This window comes from Patagioenas fasciata, chromosome 11 (assembly GCF_037038585.1).
Source record: "Patagioenas fasciata isolate bPatFas1 chromosome 11, bPatFas1.hap1, whole genome shotgun sequence".
NCBI classification, from domain to species: Eukaryota; Metazoa; Chordata; class Aves; order Columbiformes; family Columbidae; genus Patagioenas; species Patagioenas fasciata.
In genome coordinates, this window is record NC_092530.1 from 10,704,079 (window position 1) to 10,727,005 (window position 22,927).

Consider the following 22,927-nt stretch of genomic DNA (forward strand, 5'->3'; position numbering starts at 1 on the left):
TAGTTTCTCAATTGCAGGTGAAAGTTGTGAGTGATACCTTGTGCCTTACATAACTTCATGTCTGTATTTTCTTCCATTGATTTCCGTGCACGTTGCGAACGTAGAAAGATTACATGGCATCCATCTGATGACTATAAAGGGAACCTAAGAGACTGTCGTCCAAATGTACCTGAAGTTAAGGACAGACTAAGGCCAAAGCATCTCACTTAGGCTTCACTGTGGTCAACTTGATGGCGTCTGACATTAAGATGATTATGGCTGAGACATTTTTTATCCATGGTGGTTTCTTCAGTGACCAATGCACAGGGTAATGAAAGAGCCCAGCTTTGATGGTCTGAAATAAGTGGTTGGTAGTATCTGTGTATCTTGGTTTCTTCTTTTTTACCCAAAGAAACTTCTACTCTCATTATGTCATTCCTTTTCAGCTGAAGGCTGAAAGCAGCAGAGCTTGGTGAGGACTCATTCAAGCTTGCACCGTACAAGAGCAGTATGTGAGGCTGCAGAATGTGTGGTCATGGGAAAGGGGTGCCCGGGGTGAAGAGAAGGGAGAGAAGCCACTACAGAAGGGCTGTGGGGGGGCACTGAAGTTATGTCGTTAGCTTCCCTACACCAGTGGCCAGCAGGACTGTGCTCAGCAAATGGTTTATTGTGAATTTGCTAACATCACTTGGAGAGTGTCCTTATTAGAGAATTCACGGCACTCGGGGAAATGGATGTTGGGCAGAAATATCATTGGAATTGAACTCCCTCTGTATGTGTGACAGGGCTGTACTGACTGCATAGTTTTAGGGTTTTGACTCTGCTGGACGGAGGCAAAGCCCTGGACTCAGTGTAGAGCTCAACAGGTGAAATCTCTCTGTACTTAAGTGGTTTAATTATTTTTTTTGTTCAGAACTCCTAAAGCTTGGAAGTTAGTTATTTTTAGCACTAGTGTGGTTTTACCATTTTTCCATTTGCGTGGAAAAAAACGTTTTCCTTTTTGGAGGGCTTTTCATTACCCTTAGGGCCTGTGTCTTCCAGATCTCAGCATCCTCTGGTGACAGACTGCCCTCACCACTGCCTCTGTCAGCTTTCTGATAGCATCAGAATCAAGAGTTCTTGGTAATGAGTACACGGAGGATACCCTACAGCCTATGCCCACTGGACAACACTATGCTCTTCACCTTCTGTCGCTTCTCAAAATACATTATTCCTTTCTCTGATTTTCTGTGCTAGTTCTTCCATCTTCTCTGCACAAGTGTTTACCTGTTACATTTTCCTCAAGCAAAACATACTCTGACTTTAGAATGTTCCCATCTCATCTGTTTTCTGTTACCCTTCTGCATCCAGAAACTATAACTGCTCAATTATTATTCCCTTGGACATATTTAAGTAAAGATTTACATAGTAAAGCTAAAACTACAACACAGCTCTTTTGATAGACTTTGGATCATATTGTTGTATTGGGGTCTGTTCTACGCCAGATTTCCCCACATCATTGTGAAAGTCATATGTAAAAGTCCCCTTACAGAGGTGACAGCATTGCTGACAGCATCTTTTTGTCTGCCCTTGGTTATTGTACTCTTCAGTCCCTTACTACGTTACTCTCATTTTACACTGGCACAGCTTCATTCAGAAACACTGGAGTTGCAATGACCTAAAGCTTGAGTAAAATGAGGAGTAAGTCAGATGCAAGGTTGTTGTGAAAGAACAGATCAAGATAAAATGCATTCAGAAAGAGCTGATTTAAAAAAAAAGTCTTGCATTCAGCAGATCTGAATTCCTGCATGTTTAGCTGTATCCCATCCCAAGCAAATAGCAAATGTGGACCAGGTGGTTCCTGTAAATTCTCCTTTAGAGCTAGGCCAGTTCACATTCACGTAACTAAGCTGGCATATATATTTATGTAGATTTATTTGTTTATGGACGGCAGGTCGCAATAATGTAATATACATACAGGGGAAACTAGACATTTACTGACTAGAAAAAGCAGAAGAAAAGAACTTCAACCTGTGTTTGTTACTTGAGCTAGAAGGTTGTTTGCTACCAGAATAGTGGAGCGTAACACTTTGCCTGCGTGTTACCAAATAGAAGTGATCAGGTCAAAAACAGGTGGAATGCAGGTATTCTATTTAATAATTTGAACTTATATATGTTAGACTGAAAGAGCACTCCAGTGTAGTAGTCACTTGCTGCATCTCTTACTCGTGACTACTTTAGTAGCTTATTCCTTGCTTCGTCCCCTACTATAAAATTGTTAAGCAACCATAGGTTGTGCAAAGCATAGTTGCCTAACTGACACGTTTGAATTTCGAATGATGAGGAGTGTTTTGGGTTGACTAGTTGTTTTTACTCACACCTAACATGTTGATCTGTTTGCTTTTAAATCAGTGCTAGGCTCAGTACCAAACACACAGAATATTCAAGTGTATCTCAACTTACAGACCTCTAGTACACTTGAAATGTAAGCTGGCATCATATAATTTGTATTTGTCTTGGGGAAGCACTTGCCTTGATGGCCTCCTTACTGGTGAGTTCATCGTACCCTTGTCAAACACAACTCCAGACCTAAATCCTTGAAGTTCATTCAGGAGCCGGAATCTTAGTTCTTTGTATCATGTGCCAGATACATAGTTCAAAACACAAGTATTCAGATCAGAGCTAATGTTCATTCAGCTGACACAAACATGCTCCATGCCAGGAAAATATACCCCTCAAAGATCCTTTGTACTCAGCAAGGCAAAAGAAAGAGGGACAGCAAGCAGATGCTCTTTCATTTCAAATAGGAGACTAAGGTCCAAGATCTTATCAGGAACATTCAGGAAAAGAGTGATTTATGGAAGCAGGTAATTTTTTTACCAGTAAGTACTTCGGTGCATATTGTGAGGGCTCACGTGATGCTGCAGATGTTGCTCTGTGGTCTTTTACTCGTGACGTATTAATGATCGCTCTTATCCAAATGAGTTAAGTTCAGTGATGTAGTGCGTAGAATTTCATCTGGCTGAGCAAACTACTCAGATGAATTTTGCTTATGTGAAAGTTTCATGAGCTTTCATAGATGCAAAAGAGTGAAATGTCCGCTTCACCTGTGCTAGGAGGGTCAGTGAGAGATGCTTGTATCAAAGGGATGATCTGAACTACTGAGATACAGGCTTCGCTTCCCTGGCAGAAGTGTGAAAATACTGGGAGAATTTGTCTTAGTTCAGCTGCAGGGAGGACTGCCTGGCATGTAATCGAGTCTGGGTTGCTTAAAGTACAGAGATAGCATTGCAACAAGTAATATTTTTCCTGCTGGGCATGTGTTTTTTTCTAGTTTTATTGCCACAGATTGCTCCAGCCCAATCATTTTGCAGACTCTTTAGATGAGGTTTGGCTCTTTGAAATCATCAGTATTTTAAAAGACAATGACACATTTGAATATGAAGGCAAAGGTTGTCTAAACTCTTAATAGGCGCAGATCAGCTCGACTTGTGTGCTTGATTCGAAGATCACAGGAGCAACCCCTCCCTAGTACCAGAATATAATACAGGTTTGCTACATGACCTGGCAAGTGTGGACATGACCGTGGTGTGACCAGACCTATCTGTGAACCAGTGGTGCCCGCCTGTTAATGACATTGTGCAGTGCAGAGGAGGCAGCCTCAGCAGCAGCGCTTCCAGAAGAGCGTGTGCCTTCCATCCTGCTGCTTTTGCACATCCAGGGTATTGCTAAGAAAAAAAGAGGGTGAAAGATCAGAGTGGGGTCTGGATTATTTTCTCCTGTTGTCTGTATTCATGTTAATGACTGTAGAATGAACCACCGGAATTTTAGCAGTGGTGGTACGAACCTGGTTTGAGATCATCTCATAGCTGTAGTCTTCTAAAAGGGTATTGTTTTTTCTTCTCTTATCTAATATTTTTTTGCTTTATCAGTTGCAGTAGTACAAACTAACAATGATATTAGTGAAAGCCTTTTGTTGTGGTTTAGTCCCAGCCGACAGCAGCAATTCCCCAAGCAGCGAGCCCCTTCCCCAACCAGCTCCCCCAGTTTCCTACTGAGCATGATGTCCTGTGTGTGGAATATCCCTGTGGCCAGTTTGGGGTCAGCTGTTCTGGCTGTGTCCCCTCCCAGCTTCCTGTGAAAATTAACTCCATCCCAGCCAAACCAGCGCGTCTGTCCTGCATGGCTTCTTCACAGACCTGGGGTGACTTATCAGTCCTTTAGTCTTTCAGGACAGATCTGATGCAGAACATAAGAAGCTACCAAACAAAGCTGTTACCATGGTTGGCTGGTTTCCTTTGGGGTGAGTGAGATGGGGGTTCAGCACCTGGCGGGTGCTCAGGGGAAAATCTCTTGTGAAGCATTCACATGGTGTCCATACTGGAGGGTAGGGAATAGGAAAACTCACTGTATGGGTCTGGTGACTCATGTGCACAAAATAAGGAAAATAATTTCCTCATTCATTACCTGGGCTGTACACCCAAACTGTCACAGCTTGCATTATTATGCTAAAAAGAAAGAAAAGTTCACATTTAAAGATAAAATGGTCCTTTTATTTACACAGTCACACTGCTTATGTAACGACTCTCTTCATAGTAAAGTACAGCTGGAACCTGGAACATGTTGTTTACAGAAATATCACGTAATCGGTAACAATGCAAAACATCATGAATGGTGCTGAAGGCAATAGAGAGTGATCTTGGGGGTTGGGAACAGTGAACGCGCGTTTGCGAGGATGCGGGAGTTCAGCCTCCCTGAAAGCAGGGGGTTGGAACCGTGCTTTTGTAAAGCAAGGGGAGTGGGCTCTGTGAAGCTCGTCAGAGAACCGGCCTAACGAGCCAGGAAGGACCAACAGTTCTTGTCAGTGAGGGCAGGAGAAGGGGGTGGCCTTGCACAGCCTGAGCCATGGGGAGGGTTTCAAGAACTGAGAAGGGCAGAGGGGACTGTGACTGTAAAGGCTTGGTGTGACAAGGAGAAAGAGGAGGTAGAGAAGACAGAAGTTAGGAAGCTCTGGAACTTTTTCACACTCAGATTACCGTATTTTCATGCATAGGAGAAAGGCTGCTGAGTAACCTTGCTCTTCTCTTTCTTGGAATGGTAGCCACTGACTAATACACAAACATGCAAAACACACTCACACCCACATAAACATACAGTTGCACAAAGTGAGGAAAATTGCCCAGCTTTCTTCTGAGATACTAAAGGTTTGACAAAGCAAGCTCTGACTCAAACAGTATTAACTGAACTTGGCTGCATGGCAGTCAACCAGTGGCATCTGTTCTCCAACATGTTCACGTTCTTACTTCTTTGAGACAATTTGTAAGTTTTGTATATGTTATTAGCAAAAAATAGAGCTATAGTGTTGGGGGGCTTTTTTATGTGACAAGATTTTTATAATTTGTTGAACCATTTTGTTTGATTTGGAGTGAAAAAAATAGACTTATGGACTCATAGATCCATACTTGGACATGAATGATGAAGCCGAGTTGTAAATATTCATTACTTAGTAGAATCATATTTTTTTAAAAAGCACATCTTTGTACACAAACCATTTGTAAATCCCCATTAGTGGTATTTATGTTCCCACATCAAAATTCCTCGTCTGCAGCCAACCAAATATCTTAGGCTTAGATCTTCCTCCTACATGCAATGAAATCACAATGCTGTCACAGACATCACAGCCATTTTTGTAAAATATGATGTTGAGGAAGACTGATTTCATTGTACTATACATATGTAAATTCCTCCCTTTCAATAGTCCCAGGGGAAAGAAGATGCCAGAAAGAGTTCCCAACCAGCGTACATATTAATTGTTACCACCTTTCATGGGATAGTAAGTGCATTCATACAAAGAAAAGCATTAAGCATCAAGGGGAAGTGAGGGCATTTGAGTGAGACTCAAGGAAGTCTCATGGTAAATTATAATAACCTAACTGCAGTCTAGAAAATCACACTCTCCGCTTGTTTGTGTCTGTAATGAGATAACGATGCAGCTCCTCAGGCTTCAGCCAGGTCTGCAGCAGGCTATGGAACGTCAGGCTGCAGCACAAGCTCGTTGGTACCGGTTTGCCCCTAGAATGATGTCTGGGTTCAGAACAGCTATTGGCGTAATTCAAAGCAGCGAACATGTTGTTCCTCTGCAGCTCCAACTCAATTCAGAATTGTAGGGGACTGGCTGTCACAGAGCACAACTAATTGATTGTTGATCCTGTATGTTTATGTGTTCGTGTGTGTGAAGACATTCTGAGCTTCTGAAATCTGGCTGTGGATAAAAAATCCACAGTATGACTAAATGATTGGACTGAATGTTTTGCAAATAAATTGTCTGGACAGAAACACAGCTCACATGAAGGCTTCTGTAGAAAGAAACTATGCTGGAAACCACTGTGTGTGCTTGAAGTAGATAACCTCTCTCTGTGATTGGCATCTGCCCAGATCTGAAACAATTAGAACTATGCAAAACAAGTAATTCACCAAATTCCCAGTTGCATACTGCAATAAAGGGATGCAGATCAATTTCTGACGACTCCTCCATAGCATGACTTGAAGGAGATCACCCTTCCCAGTTCCACCACCTTTTGTATGGGGACTGGGGTTTTGTCTGTTGCCCAGGCGTGGCAGTTCACAAGAGGTGAAATGCTGTTTGCTTCTATAATTTCCCACTGTGCAATCTTTGGACATTCTGTACCACTTCTTTCCTCTCTTGAGGCTGCTAAATGAGTTGATATTACCTTAATGAAAGCATTGAAGGTGTGGTTAATACTGCTAGACTCCATATTTAAAAACGTTTTTTGGAATCAAAGTGAGTATCAGTAAAATATTCCTCTGTGGTTCGTGGCTCCAATAACCAGTACAATGACTTAATTGGAATTCTTGTGCAGTGCCTGGATCTTTGCCAGTTAATGACCCATTGCTGCAGTCTGCACAGGCAAATTGCCCCTTCTGTCCGGCTCTTCAAGCTGATGGACTTCTGCCCAAGTAATGGCTGCAGGCTCCTGTTCTCAGCTGGCACGGACCCCAGCACCACCATAAACATCCCTGAGGGGATCATAATATGATATATTGGACAGATCGTGATACGCCTCACAGTAATATACCGCTGAGCAATTCTGCTGAAGTCAGTGGCTTTGGCAGTGGCACGGCTGAGAGGAGAAACTGGTTCCTGCACGATTGCTTTCTCAAGTCATCAAGCACTTGCAGGCTGTTGGCCAATATGTGTCCCTTTAGATGGTGCAAATTTTTGTGAACCCTTTGTCAGCCATTCAAGATAGTTTTTATTTTCTTTCTCTTTTTAAACATTTGCATTGTCTCTTCCCCCTACAGGATTTTCCATTCTTCAGGCAATTATGGAAGCAGCAGTACAGAACAACTGGCAAGTGACAGCCAGATCTGTAGGAAGCATAAAGGATGTTCAAGAGTTCCGAAGAATTATAGAGGAGATGGACAGGCGGCAAGAAAAAAGATACTTAATTGACTGCGAAGTAGAGAGGATCAACACCATTTTGGAACAGGTATATGCTTTTCAGAAATTGTGGTCTAGCTGTGACAGACATGGTTAATGTTTCCAGAACTTTCTGTTGCTAGAAATTATTTAAATATCTATTAAGATGTGAGTCTCAACAGCTGGCTGGTTATCTACTAAAGCTGAAATGCCTCAGTGATGCTCATAGTTGGTGGCAGTGCTTACATGTGATCTACAAGGAAATGTCTCTGTGATATTTTTTCCCAAATGTTAATAATGAATTATTTTTAAGTAGGTTAAGAACCTAAAACCTTAGATGCCAGAGAAACATTACTGACATCAGAGCTACTTGTAGAGACTGCAAAAAAGCTGCAGTTTGTTCAGTGGAACATGTAACAAGAAATAAAAAGCCAATGAAGTAGTTTTGAGTTGTATTAAAGAATTCCCAAATGGAAATATTGGTAATTAAACATTCATCTGGTAGTCCAAACACCTCATTAGCACTTTTTGGTATATAAAGCCCTTCCCTCTGCACAGCCAGTGACAGGTTTAAATTGTGGGTGGTAGTCTAAACATGTTTATTGGGGAAGATGCACTTGTTTTGCTGTCGCATGGCCTTCCCAGGGTTTGCTCTGTCTCAGAGGAGTGGCCGTACCCCTGGCCGTCCCCAGGTGCGGCCCTGGACGCCTGTGCCACTGGCCACACTGTGCAGCGTGCTTGGAGAGGCGCAGGGACAGACAGACATCACAGGGGGCAGAGGCAGGACAGGTCCCTGCTGCCTGCGCTCATAGCAGAGCTGGCGTTGGTGTGGAACCAAGTCCATGCTGCTTCTGTATTCACAGGCATGTGGGAATTCACTTGCATTAAGACTGAAAAAAATCCCTATTATTGCCACTTCATAAATTGAACTGTGAGTTTATAGTATGGAATAGATGAAAAGTAACATTTAAATTTCATGAAGCATTAGCATATCTGTTAGAAATGTAAACTAGTAGCAAGCTGACCTCACTGCTGTAAACCTTGGGGAATGCAACAGCTGTATTCCCTGGGTTCCTTCACCAACGACTGGGGTGCTGCCAAGCCTTGAGGACAGTCCTGGGACCGGTCTGCGGGGACGGGGCTGTGGTCACGGCGGGGCCCTGCAGCTGTGGGACGCACAGGGCAGCAGGAAGGACAAAGATGCTCAACAGGACACAGCACAGGCCAGCGCTGCTCCACGACTCCGATACATACATAGCGTTGCGTTTTGCACTGTGTTTTTAGTCAGTATGGTGAGTGCTCTCTTTAGGGAAATTCCTACAGCAAAGTGGAAGAAACTATGGGTTTTTTGTTCCATTTGCTTGCGTTCTCACAGAAGATGCAAAACACCATACTCACAGCCCACTCTTCTGAAAATGATGCAGGAGAGCACTCCTGAGCCAAGCTTAAATAGCTGTTTGGGCCCACTCAGCTGGGGAGCAGGCCTTTTGTTTGATCTTTCTCACTCCATTTACATTTTGTTCTCTCTTTTTCTTATATTGTACAAGTGAGAAAAAAAATAATCAAACCATTCCAGTGCCTAAAATGAAAGCTGTATATCAAGCAAACTGTATAGCAAAAAAACAGTGAACTCTTTTTCTTCTCCAAGCATTCTAAATTCAAACCTGCTGAAGCTGTAATTTTATTAAATGTTTTATTCAGCTTTCTATCAATGTGATTAGCATCTGTGTAACTAACAATTTGGTACTGGGGCCTCTGAGTTTCCCCAAACTCTACAGTACTCATACTTTTACATAATTAGACCCTTTTTATTGTCATTACTGTATATAGCTCATCTCTGTACTGTTAAATGACTTTTTCGGTAGTATGCCCACTGTCCGTCTTTTGAACTTTATTTGCACAAAACCATGCTATTTCTATGAAATCTTTATCCTAAATTATCTCAAATATTTCTAAAAGATCTTAAAATTTTCTGGCAGTTGGATTTTAGGATGGCGTCAACCAGTGTTACCCAATCAGTTGAACACTGTCAGTCCATTGTTTTGCTACATGCAGACATTTTCACCCATAAATACTATGTCATATATAGCATAGTATAATCGTGTCTTTTTAGCAATCTAATAAAAGGAGTCCAATTATGCAGCACTTTTTTATGTGCATTCTCCTATTTATTATATCTTCCAGCAACATTTTCTAGAGTTTTTGTAATCTGATACAGAAAACCAATGACTTAGGTTTCTGCATGAAAATCAGTAGCATTTGACCCCTGACAATTATTGGTTTTTGGCTTTTCTTCCATCTCTTCTGCTTACCTTATTATCTTCTCATAAAGTAGTTTAAAAATCTCACAGATACATGTGCTATGTAAATCCATCCAGCCAGTTTGCTCGAGGGAGTGGAGAGTTGTCTTCTATACAGCCAACTGTGTTTGCTGATAGCGTCCCATTGAGGGGAAGGATAACTCTGGATTTGCATATTTCAAATCTAGCGTTTTATTGCAGTTTAGAAAGTCAAAGTGGTGCTTTGTTTGGAGTCTAGGAAGTCTGCTCAGCTCTGGGGTGGTGATATCTGAGCACATTAGCAGCACACAGACTGCACAACTGCGGGTGGCTTGGAAGAGCTTTCTCCCCGAGCAAAGGGAAGCCAAAGCTCTGCCTATGGCAGAGCACTGCTGGACAACCTCTGTCCCGCCAAGGGTTGATCTAGGCTGCCCCAGCCCAGCTACCTTTCCATCCCTCTCCCTTTTTGGCCTCCTCAGGGGCACATCTTCAAAGGTCAGCCCTCCCATTACCGTGTGGAAGTGATGCCTCCCTCCAGAGAGGGGCTTTACTCTGGTCGCTGTGGAGATGTCATTCGCCCAGGGAAAACAGGAGCATTGCCAGTGACCTCGGGTTTCAGAAGCTTAAATAGGATTTATTCAAGAGCAAAAGTCATAGCAGAAATAAACAGACTGTAAACCACTAAACAATCTACACACGTGCTGCGTTTGCTATCAGACTTTTGGGCTCTTGGCCAGGCCATTCGACAAGCTTGTCAGTTCTCTGCTCCAGAAACCACATATCATGGCTTCGTGTCAGTGCTAGGATTAAATAAGAGTGACCTCTTCTCCTGTATCGGTCTGGTCAGCGTGTGCAGTTCTCTCTCTTTGGTGCTTTTTTCAAGCGGTTCAAACCAGGATATACATCTCTTCCAAAGGTGTAGGCTTCCTTAAAGACAATTGGGCATCTGAGGATTTTCTTCAGAGACTTCAGGTCCTGCTGGAATATTCTGTACCTTCCTCCAGTGATGTTAAGACGCGTGAGTCAGTGACCTTGAGTATTCCATATGGCTTCAACATCTGGCACATCTGTATGTCTCTGTATTTCCAAGATCTGAAACCTGTCATGTGAAGTACTTCTCTTCTCAGGGCTGGCTGGCACCCAAGGAGGGATCTCTCCCAGCTGTCTCCCCCTGGTATGTAAATGCAGGGTAGGGAAAAGAGTTCATCTCAGCTCCTGCTCTGCCTGGGTGACCTGTTTTGTGCCAGGTTTCACTCTGCAGCGCATCTGGTTTCATTCCCCTTCCAAGAATCTTGTGATGGGGCCCATATTGTGTCCTAGAGGTGGATACCCTGCCCAAATCACCTCTGGCTCTTCAGCTGCAGCGTAAGGGGAAGCAGATTAATAGTCATTCTGTACATTAGCATCTGTTTGTTCCCTTGTCCTGCAGTTCCATAACCATTGAGCATGTGGATCCATATCCCTTCTTCCACAAAAAAACTACATGCAATTTAATCATCTAGTGGCCTCTCAAGCATACAGATAGCAACACTTAGTCATGCAAAATTCATAAGCTCCCCACACTTCTTGTCCCTTGACGCTAAAATATTCCAGTATTCCTTCACAGATAGATATAAAATTTTGTTCTCATAAACAGAAGAACATTTTCTTCTGAGAACTAACAGTAAGCTTTAGCTTGTTCAACCGTGTATTTAGAGACATGATTTTGAGTCAAGAAATATGTTTTTCTTATTCCCAAGATAACAAGCTGTATTTCAGACTAGACTGGCTTTGTGTCCATTTAGAAGAAAACCTCCTGAGGGAAAATAAGGAGGAAGAAACTCCATTCAGGATCAAAATGGTGAAACTTTACAAAAGACCTGTTTATTCCAGAGACTGCATGCTTTTATCAAAAGGACACTATCTCCAAACGTAGTCATAAAGGTTAGGCTGAAAGGCAATCTCTGTACTGAGGGGAGGCATCTCACAAAGCAGAAGCAATATTACAGTAGAGAATGCAGTCTTCAAAATTTTACAATGACAGTCAAACTGTCAAAGAAGACTTGAATTAAAGTGTCTACAGGATTAAGAAGGGTAATCTGATTGACTGAACTCTGTCCGGTGCAAGCACTGACTATGACTTGACCTTTAAGTCTGAAATTTTGAGATTAGGAAGATGTTCTGTGGGTTTTCAGTACAGCCACAGCTGCATCCCTCTGAAGAGCTGCTCTCCTCTCAGAGTGTGCTCACTGCACAGCAGCTTTCACATTTGGAATGTCATAAGAATAAATACGAAACTGCAGTGCTCGGTTTACCAATAGTCATTAAAAACAACAACAGAAAGGAAAAATGTAAGTGAAAAAATCAATGCCACTTTCATGGAAGCTTACTGGTTTATGTGTTACGTTATAAACACTCTGGTGTGGGTTTGTCCGTGTTCTTTGTAGCAATTAAAAATATAATAACTGCCTGTAAACACAGTGGGACACTTGAAGGAGAAGCAGAGTTACGGGTAGCTCCAGCTTCTGCTTTGCTTGTGACGCCCAGAGGTGCCGTGTCCTCTGCGGCCGTGTCCTCCCGGCCTCGGTGCCATGGCCGTGTCACCGCGCGGCATTGTCCCCTGCACGGAGCTGTGCACAGCAGAGCAGCCGTGGCCCCAGGAGAGTATCGGACATGTGCAGCGCTGTGTAACGCCACTGAGAGTCCGGTTTTATGTTTCCAGTGAACTAGAAACTTAAGGACATTTCTTCATTAGGTGCCTGTGAGTATTGTTGAAAGCAGGATCTAAGGCAGCGTGAAAGGTCACTTCTTTCCCTTCACATCCAGGGAGTCTGGGCAGCTCATGGGTTTGTATGGGTGTGTGGGGAGGAAAAGGGAATTACTTGGGTCCGTCACCGTCAGGACTGCAGCTGACGGAAGGTAAGTAAAAATGGGTATATGTCAAAAGCGACAGCTGTACCTGCCTTAAAGGGCCTGCTCCTGTCAGCTCTGAAACTAATTAAGGGCCAAAGATAAATTGCTAAAGCAGAGAGAAGTAACATCGTGGGTTAATATGCCCCACATACAGCACATTTCACACAGACCTGAGGAGAGACTTTCTAGCATGTAAATAGTAGTGTCTCTCCCAAACTGTCATCCAGACTTCATAAAGCAAGGTAGGTTCCAAATGACGGGAATTTAACAGTGTATTAGTCATCCTGCAGAATGGCTGAGGTAATGGCACACAAAGCTTAAAAGTGTTCAAAAGACATTAAAGCCGAGTTTTAAATGTATCTGATCAGTAATAGTAATAATTAATACAAAAGGCCTCACCGTAAATGCGCAAGCTGCTGTACGGAGAAGACCGCTGCCAAGCAGCTCTGGTTTCTTATGCCAGAGGCGTATGAACCTGAAGTCACCATTAGAGTTTTTATTTTTCCGCGATAGCAATTACTCATTTTATGTTTTATGCTAATTCATGGGATATAAATGCACACACCAATGCACACACATGCATCTGCCTCAGATATTATGCATATTTTTACCACAGCATTTGTAGTATGCTTTTATGTAGTTACAGGCATATTTATGTGGCAACCTCTGCATTGCCATTAAATGTACCGAGAACGAAAATGTGTTCTCAGTTATGCTGCTACAAGGAGTCAACCATTATCCTCAGCATTATCCTGGAGACAATATTTAAATCGATACCACTGTGCTCATAGAGAGACCGTGTTTGCTTTGAACCTTGGTTAATAGGTAGTTGTAAAAGCACAATTTGCCGCATAGTTCACTTTTGCAGCTTTTCAGTGCACAGAATTTGTGGGTGTGTGTTTGCCCTTAGAAAGCCCTCTGGGGGACCCACTCATTATTTAGCCTGTGTCCACATGGTGTGGGCTGCTTCCGCAGCTGGCACTAATTGCAGCCCTCGTTGACAGTCGAAAAGTTGAGCCTGAGGCCCGTTTGCGATAACCTCTCACTCCTGCGTGCGATGTGCTTTGGAAGCAAATGCACATGCTGATGCTTCTCATGGCGTACCTGGACTGTGGGGAGAGGATTTGGTTGTTTGTTGGGTGTAGTGGTGTTTCTCACAAACAACACTCGCAAGAAGTCTTTTAAAGATACAGAGCATCTGGGGGAAAGGGAGAGCTGCCTGGGATTTGCTCAACATGTGATCTCCCGAGGCTTTTTTTGTCCATCTCCCCATCCCTCATAGCTCTGGGAATCGTTTTCACCTCTTCTAAGCCCCTGTATAGAAGTTGCTTTGTTACAGTCCTAGCATTTAATGTGGTTCTTTCTTCTCCGTATAAAGGATAAACCCTTTCATCTTTGCAGACATTACCTTAATTTCTGCATCTGTCTCTCAAATAGTTTAATGCTTGAAATTCTGCTTCTAACCAAAGGCTTTCCTTAATTAGTTTCCAAGGCAACCATCTTGGCAACAATTCAGATGAGCCAACTGCGTGGAGAGGAAGGAAACACACTATCAAAATGAATAGTAATAGCACAATACCACTGTGCAAACAGGCGTTGTACATCACCAGAGACAGCGTGATAGTTCTGCTGCCTCATAAGTTCATTTACCAGGGAAGAAGTCCTAACTCAGTGAAAGAAAAGCCACACAAGAGCATATGTCTCTTTTTCACAGCTGACTAAGCCAGGATTAATGGCTTTGGTGTGATATGAATCACGTATCCGGGGGAGGAAGAGAACCAGTGGTGCTTTTCAGGCCCCCTTGTGCACCAGGATGTTCCCAAGTGCATTTGGTAGAGCGCTGCTACACTGCGGTTCAAATAGCAAGATTTTCCGAGTGGGGACCACCCCACTGGGCTTCTATAGCCCAGATGCTGGTGATGTACTATAGAATATACAGCCTTGCAGAGGGAAGTCCCTAAATATGAGATCCCCAGGTGAGATCCAGAGCTAGGGTGCATTTGCTCTGGGCTGCAGGTGGTTTGAATTTGGCCATAGTATGGCAAAGTACCACCCCAGTGAAAATCACTCACTGCAGGTGATTATACATTCATACGTGATTCCTTTCTCTTATTCCAGAGCAGTTCCACCGGCCTCTGTGGAGCAGATGAAAGCTACCAGGGGTAGCTGGGCTAAATTTATAAAGAATCATACCCCATAAGTCATCAACTAAACCTCAAACTCATCCCACAGTATTCAACCCGTATGGTGGAAAACAGCCTAACAATTCAAGAGAAAGTTAGTGATTCCAGTTTCAAAAAAGCCTGTGTTACTAAATTGAATTTGTTTGTGTCACACCATGGGTGTGCGTGTATAGATATAATGGTGTATGGACTGCTGGAAGCTTGTTCTTCCAAAACACATAATGAATAAAATTGTCAACAATATACATAGACCCTTAAACATACCCCAAGTATCTTCTATCCTGGGAGAATGCATGTAAAGGTTCAGAAAGGAAAAATATTGCTGCAACTTTATTACCTCATATGAGTAAAACGGCCTCCCTGCTGCATAGACTAAGTCTAGTAAAAATAAATTAACTGTTTGTAATCTCTTTTGGTTCATGGTTTATGCACCAAGTTATATGGGGAATATTGCAGAGTGCTGTTTATAGTGAAGCAGAATAAACCGTTCAAACTCCTTCAAAGCATTGAAAAGAACAAATTGAACGCAATTCTACTCACAGTAAAATTCCATTTGTAATAAAAAGCATAAGAAAATGTAACCTTGTTTTTCCTAAAGGAGGTTGCACTGGTTTTGTTTTTTTGGGTTTTTTGGGGTTTTTTTATTTCATATGGCATTTGAAAAGGAAAGGAAATGTTCTAAAGAAGGAAAAAAAAGAAAAAGAATGCTACTATTCAGTGTTTTTGGGTCTGCTTGAAGGCAGCGCTCTGCAGTACAAAACCCCTTCCAAAACATCCTCATGTGAGCATTGGGACTGAATTACTGCGACACTTCTGGGTTATATCTAAAGAACAGTTTGAAGTGATCCTGACATGCAGTAATGGTTTATATAAGCAGAATTCTGTTTCCAATTACTCTTGTTCAATTTCAGGGAATAATACTGGGATTTTACTCTGACATGGTGATGGGAGGTGTGGAGAAAATGCAAAATTTATGTATTTTCAAAATTAAAACTATGCGCCTCAGTTTACCTGATTTCTTCCTCCAATGGATAAACATCCTTTTATATTTTGGCAGCTAACTCTGAAGGAGTTTCGTTTTCCCTGTGGGTCATGGGAAGAAGAAATGAGCGTTGTTTATGTTGGTCTGTGATTGCAAGAGTGTACTCTGAAGAGGGTTCAACATACAGTTTCACAGTATTGAAAGCCAGAAGGGACAGTTGGATGTTATCTCCTGTGTTGCAGGGATGAGGCACACGATGCAAAGGTCACTGAGTAGCTGCTCGTTAGTGATGCGGATATGCCTTCAAACCGTATGACAGTGCTGAAGCATTTGTGATTCCTGCAGGTTTGGAGAAGGAAGAATAAATGGAAGACTACTATTATTAATAGTTTTTGTGAAAGTGACTTTAGGTGCTGTGGAACTTAGCGAAGGATGCTAGTGTGGAAGTCAGTTCTGATAATGCCGATTTTACTATATCCAGTGTGGACTTGTAGGCCTACAATGGGCATCCACAAGTGCTGAGAAGCAAGGAGATACCATGAGTAAAGATAACACATGCCAAGTTCGAAATGGGGATATTATTTGTTGTTCTGGGACAATGTTATGTGGGATAGGAACTGGTTGCATTGTAGACTGAAGGCAATTTAACCATGAATGTTGCTAGGGAAGGGTGGTAGTGTGTCAGTGAAGAGCACGTGATGGTTACTGTGAAGCTCACCTGTCTGAGCTGGTCACATAAATTCCTGCTCTTTTGGGCTCTCTGGAGTAGCAGCGGTTCCTGTTTGTTCACAGGTTAGCAAAGCCTCGTGTCTCTTCTCAGAGGTGGTGAAATGAGGCTTAAACAGCAGAAGACAATTCTGGTGCTCAATATAGATAGCTTATTGTGATTTGAAATTTCCTTTACACATTTGAGTTGTAGCTGTTTTCTGTGAGATCTGAAGCCTCTCTGTAAAATTTCAGGTGAGTTTTGAACTTCAGATTTCACAGAGGCTTGAGAAAGTACTGGTACCTCTGTGAAATTACCGTGGATGCAAAATCACTCCATTATGAATGTTTTTCAAGGGAGGATATTTCTCAAAGCATTTACTACAACTGCATAGGCAATTAAAACATAATCTCCTTCTTAAAATGACCTATGTATGGAAATTGCTTGCTGCAGAGTAACATATTTAATTAAGTAATTTACTTCCTATAAATACAATTGCAAAAATTCCTCCAGAACACAACTGGATTTTTACTTTATTAATCTCATTTAAGAAGCTAAAAAAATTCACTAACTAGAAATTTCTACAACACATCTCTTAAAGGAAGCTCTCTGGGAACAAGTATCTTCTCTTCCGAATATCTTGGCAAAATAAGGGGTAAAGGTCTCGGCCGTTTTGGGTATCCCTTTCATACACTACAAAGAGTTTTTGTTATGATTGTAACAACCGTCTATATCTGATCTTGTTTGTAGTGAAATAACTTCAAGGGTTGAAGTTTTGATTCATTTAACGTGAAGGTCTTTGTATTGAAGGATGTGATTTGTAAAGGGAGATGTGGTCCTGAGAGATACAACACTGTTCTCATCTGTCTAAACAAAAAAGAGATTTTGCTACAAAGGAAAGTTTATTTAATTTTTTTTTCAGCCTAAAGAGTAAATAATTGTGATTATCAATGTCTGCTACCGGGGATCGTAAAACTCTTTGTCTCGATGTCCTCCAGGGTCTGACGTTTTGCAGTAGGATATGTCCTTTAACAATAACTGTGCCAACAGATTCATTAATCTGACAATAGTGCTACGTCACACCAAGGAAAATGAATTTAGGAAAATTGTTTCAGGGCACAGAAAATTCACAGCAAACATCACAATGGAAGGAATCAGGAGAAAGTATCATGCCTTCAGAACCTCTCTTGCAGTTCGTAATTTTTTTTTCCTAAGTAATTTCTGATGTAACCTTTTGTGCGCAAATTAAATGCATATTCCACTACACAATCAGAAAATGTCAGATTAGTTATGGAAAAATAAAGTTTAGCCATATGGAGGGAGAACGAAGTACAATTCAACTTTGAGATGCCGCATTTAATTACCCTCTGAGGACTAACACGCGCAACCATCATCTCTCTGAAGATGACATGAAAGTGGAATTTCACTCATGATGTGGCTGTCATCAGGGAGAGAGACAAGGGAGAGGAGGGCACAAGAAGGGGACCAGAGAGGGAAGAACCTTAATAAAATGCATCAGGGGCATCTCAGATCCCGGCTTCCACTGTGCGTAGTTTTGTCCCCTTCTTCTAGGAGATGCCTGTTCTCTAGGAAATAATCTCCCGTGAGAAATGCATTGTAGAAGAGCCAAAAAGTGTTTGAAAAATGTTTTGTAAGCCAAAAACAAATTGCCTTGATACTGTGCTATAGGGGAAAGTCGGAATTCAGTTATGAGGTGCAGTCACAACTGTACAAGGTGACAGTTGCATGGAAGTAAAATTCTTAGATCCATATACTGCACAAAAATACAAAATCTAGCAATCCGTGTATGGATTTGTGACATTCGCTAAAGGACATGAAGCCTCTGAAATGGTGGATGAATTCATCTCAACTGTATATGCAGTTATTTTTATCTGCAACAAGTAGTACGTGTGTAGAATCCTCATCTTAATATTTAATACGTTCTTCATTTAATATTTAACTCAAATTTAATATAGTACTCATTCCTCATATAAATGAAATCATTGTTTACTGCATATGTTACAGCATCATGATCCCTGGTGGCCAGATTCCCATCCTGTTAATACTAAGCAAAGAAATAAATAGGCTTCCCTGGGTTTGCAGTACAGTTACAGTCATGGGGGTTTGACCCTTTGTCTGAGAGAAGCCATTTGTACAGAATGCGGAGGTGGCTTTGTTTCTGTGGAATTAAAGGCAGGACAAGTGTCGCTGGTTTGGCTGTGACAGGCCAACACTAGTTGTGATGTGTGCTTTGCCACCGCAGGCCCGCGGTTCCTTTGGAACCTCATACCTTGGTGCCGGTGGTGTTGGTATGATGGGAAGAGGCAAAATCACAACACCAAAAAAGCTATTTTTTCTAAATTTACTCAGGGAAGATCAAGCTTTATATAGTGTTTATAATCCTCAAAAGGACCTCACTTTTTCTGCAGCAGCATGTGTGTGTATTGGAAAACGGGGGTGTTGACACTGTAAATGTACATTATAATGGATCTACTGAGGTGAAAAGGGATCTTACTGTTACTCTGACATCTGGTAAGATGAGAAAAATCCTTTTCACGTTTCAGGAGAGCTTTTATTTTCTCTTCTCCTGCTATTTATCCTATACCTCTCTGGAAAATTTACATGACAAGGGTGAGCTCTGCAAAGTAAACATGGTGAGGGATGATTATGTATGGTTGTCAGATGCTGTTGCACCTTTGCCCACATGACGACACCGTAGAAGGTGCCTGCATGGCTGTAAAGACTGCAGAGACCCTGAGAACTGAAGAGCAGGGCCTGCAAGGCCCATGGGTCTGCAGGGTCGGGGGTGGCCGGGGAGAGGACTCAGTTCTCCAGCCCGGGGGCTTCTTCAGTTCTTCCTTTCCTGGAGCGGTAGAAGCAGAGCCAAGATGCGGTATTGCAGATGCCGTTGAAGTTAAGCTAAACATCCTTGCTGACATACTGACAAGAACTTTTTGAGCCTTGACTTTGGCTTTTATTGAACTAATTGGGCTGTCACCCTGATACTCAGTTCCTCTCTTAACTGTGTCCTGCAGACCAAATCGGGCAGTGCCGCTGGTTCAATAGGTCCTGCGTCACAGGGCACAACTTTTCAATCATTCAATCCAATTTCAGGTAGGAGCTGCTCAGATCTGAGGTAAGCTTTAAGTAATTCCATCCTCAGAACAGAAATGCCATCAGTAGGGGTAGCAACTAGAGAACACCCGACATGATACCCAGGAGAGAGGACAGTGTGCTCCGCAATGATTTAGGCTTGCCAGACAGTTGTTGCCATGCTTGAGACAGCAAGGGCTTGTTATCCAGGCTATTCCCATTAAGTGCAATCAACGGTAATAGCTGATCCTGACAATGCTATTGACATTTTTTCAGACCTGAGTCCATTTATTGGTTTTGCTGGTTTGCTGCTGGAAGGAAAGAATCACACCTGGCATTTGCACACTGCTTTGAAGCCAAAGGTGTGATTACTGTGTTTCTATAGCAAGCTATAAAGACACAATGTTGCCCAGCCGGAGGTAGCTAAGCTCTTCTGTCCTCAGAAACTTACACGTGTACTTATAAATCAGTAGAAATGTTTAAAGTGAAATGTGGGCTTTTTGAGAAGCGGAACCCAAATTAATGCATGAATAACCTCAACAAAGACAACAAAATCCTTAGTTACTCTGAGCTTATAGGAAATCTCTTTTTTCTTGCTGTCTTTTTAAAACCTAGGAAAGATGAGTTCTTGAGTTAAACTACTTTATTGTTCCCAGATATGGCTGAAATGGAAAGACACATTGCAGCAGGTCAGATCTCTGCCTGTCATTCCATTCAAGTGGCATATTTCTGCCACTTGTCAGGTATGAAAGGCACAGTAAAAATCTTTAGACCTTCTTTGTGGCAATACTGACTGTCAGCATCAGTATTTTATGTTACGGAAAGATCTAATAGACTCATAAAATATTGGAGTTTTGAGCTGCAGATGAGGTAGTCTGGACTGTTGTGATCTATTTTTTTTTTCTTTCTTCTTTCATTTGTAAATAAAGGATGATAAATAACTTTGATTAACCAAACTAAACTGACCAGATGGTAATGGATTTAAATGAAGGGAAGATGAGCTCCAAATGGGTATTAATTGGACATGGTAGTTTTCTCTTCACTGCTGCCAAAATTGTGATAGCTACTTCTCTAGGTAAAAGTGCAAGCATTTCCTCTTAGCTTGTGTTTTTCAATGGTTTTTGAAAATCAAAGCCCACAAAGGCAGTAAGGTGGATTTGAAACTGACTGAACTGCTGGGCTTAGAGGGTTGTGATCAGCAGCACAAAGGCCAGCTGGAGGACAGTTACTGCTTGGAGTACCCTAAGGGGGTTTAACCTCTCTGTTAATAATCTGAAGGTTATGGATGGAGTGCACTCTCAGCAGTTTTGCAGATGATACCAAATTAGCAGTGTTTGATGTGGTCGTGCCACAATACTTTGATGGGCTGGTGAGGTTGACAGAGAGGAACCTCGTGAAGTTCAGCGAAGGGCCATGCAAAGCCCTGCACCTGGAGAAGAACAACCCCGTGCGCCAGCACAGACTGGGCAGAGGCTTCCTGGCGGGGACACAGCTCTGCAGAGAAGCATCTCGGTGTCCTGGCACGGGAGCCGAGCACAAACCAGCAGTGCGCTCTCACAGCAAAGGAGGCCAACAGCAGCCTGGACTGCAATGGGATTAGCGCTGTCAGCAGGTCAGCAGAGGTGATCCTTTCCCTCAGTGCTGGCGGGGCTGCACCAGAAGTGCTGTGTACAGTTCTGGGCTCACTAGTGTGGGAAGGACATGGATATCCTGGAGCAAGGTCAGCGAAGGGTCCCGGTGACCATTAAGGAACTGGAGCATCTGACATACAAGGAAAGGCTGAGGGAACTTGGGTTGCATATCCTGGAGAGGAGGTAGCTCAAGGGGGATATTATTAACGTCTGCAAGTCCCCAATGGGAAGGGATGAAGAAGATAGAGCCAGACTCTTCTCGGAGAATCTCACTGAGGTTTAGAGTCTCAACAGTGAGAAGAGGCAAGGCCACAAACTGAAACTCAGGAAATGCTGTTTAAACCTAAGAAAACTAATTTTTACAGTGAGGATGATCACCCATTGAAACAAGCTGCCCCAAGAGCTTGTGGAACCTCAAAACCCAACTGGACACAGCTTTGAGCAGCTCTAGCTGCCCCTGCTGTGAGCTGAGGGGTTGGAATAGACAATTCCTACAGGCTCCTGCCAACCTCACCCGTTCTGTGATTTCTTCCATCCATAAAAGAAAAATTAGCTTTCCCTTTTACTAGTCAGACACAAACCATTGGTATTTCTTGAAAGAAAATACGAATTCTCAGTCCCACCTACCAGACTTGCCCTGATATTCTGTTGCTTGATTTCTTTTGAGTCCGCAGTCTTGTCTTCGTTAACCCATTCTTTCCTTGCCCCTAGTCTGTCACTGCTGTTTACCTCCACACTCTGTTCTTACCATTCTAGTTCCTCATCAGGTCCTTGGAGAAATATTCCAGTGAAACCCTCAGGTCTGTCTCCATCACTACTGTTTAGAATGGCTCCCCTGCCTTGACTTTCATCCACCAGTTCACCAGTCTCCTCATAATGTTCCCTTCACCTTGAAGTCCAACATTTGGTTTTCATAGCCAAAAGAGAGATTCCTGCTTTAGACCAGGAATGAGCTATGGCTGTAAATTTAGTAGGGAGTAAGTCAAAAGGCAACAGAACAATTGTGAGGTTAAAGTTATTTTGCTTCCTCTTCACTGTCCCTCCTCTTAGGTGGTGTGTATCCTTTGAGCTACATCATGAGAGAATCATAATTATTGCCTTAGAAATATCACAGTGCTCCATACCAATTTAGTATGAGCAAGTTAATCTCTCTAATGCTATCTTCCAAAACTGCAACAAAATTGTAAAAGCTAAGGCAAAAAATTATGGTTGCCTATTTATTATCATGCTGACTGATGCAGTGGAAGCCAAGTTGTCTTTATGCTTTCATTCAAAAATTACTTCCCCAGGCAAATGAAAAACTAAAATTGGCAATACTGACTCAATTTCTCAAATCTGGCATATAGGTCTATACTTCCAGTAAGCCTGGTGCTGGCCAGCAGATTTGACTTTTATTTTAAAACCAGATACATTTCAATTACGTTCCCTCTAGATTTTATCTTAATTAATTGGAAATATATGAAGAATTAATTAAAAATACAAACTTCATTTGATTCTATATCAAACCTGACATTATGATCTTTTTCTCTACAAGACAGGAATTATGTGGGATCAGAGAGGTCTGAATTATTCATGGTAGTTTCCAGCCATTTTTTTCCCCTCTTCCTTTGTTCGCTATAAAATCTTATAAGCTTGGTTCTCAGTCAAGGTGAAAGCAATATTAAGTCTCGAAAGTGAAACTTAGCAAATACATGTAGCTCTGTGAAATCCTTGTCCTGTAATCCCGGCTTTCTATTCACCACCACTATTCAATATCTCACTT

General features: G+C 42.3%; 1 protein-coding gene across 5 annotated transcripts in view; it reads left to right on the plus strand.

Annotated features, from left to right (window-relative positions):
- GRIA3 (glutamate ionotropic receptor AMPA type subunit 3) overlaps window positions 1-22,927 on the plus strand; it is a 145,110-nt gene that overhangs the window by 57,805 nt on the left and 64,378 nt on the right. For all 5 annotated transcript variants that reach the window (XR_010652109.2, XM_071813445.1, XM_065846475.2 and 2 more), the window contains exon 4: window positions 7,282-7,469. Coding sequence is in view for 4 of the 5 variants with exons in the window: in XM_071813445.1 (XP_071669546.1) it covers window positions 7,282-7,469 (188 nt within the window). In the remaining variant the exon portion in view is untranslated. The remainder of the gene's footprint in view (window positions 1-7,281; window positions 7,470-22,927) is intronic.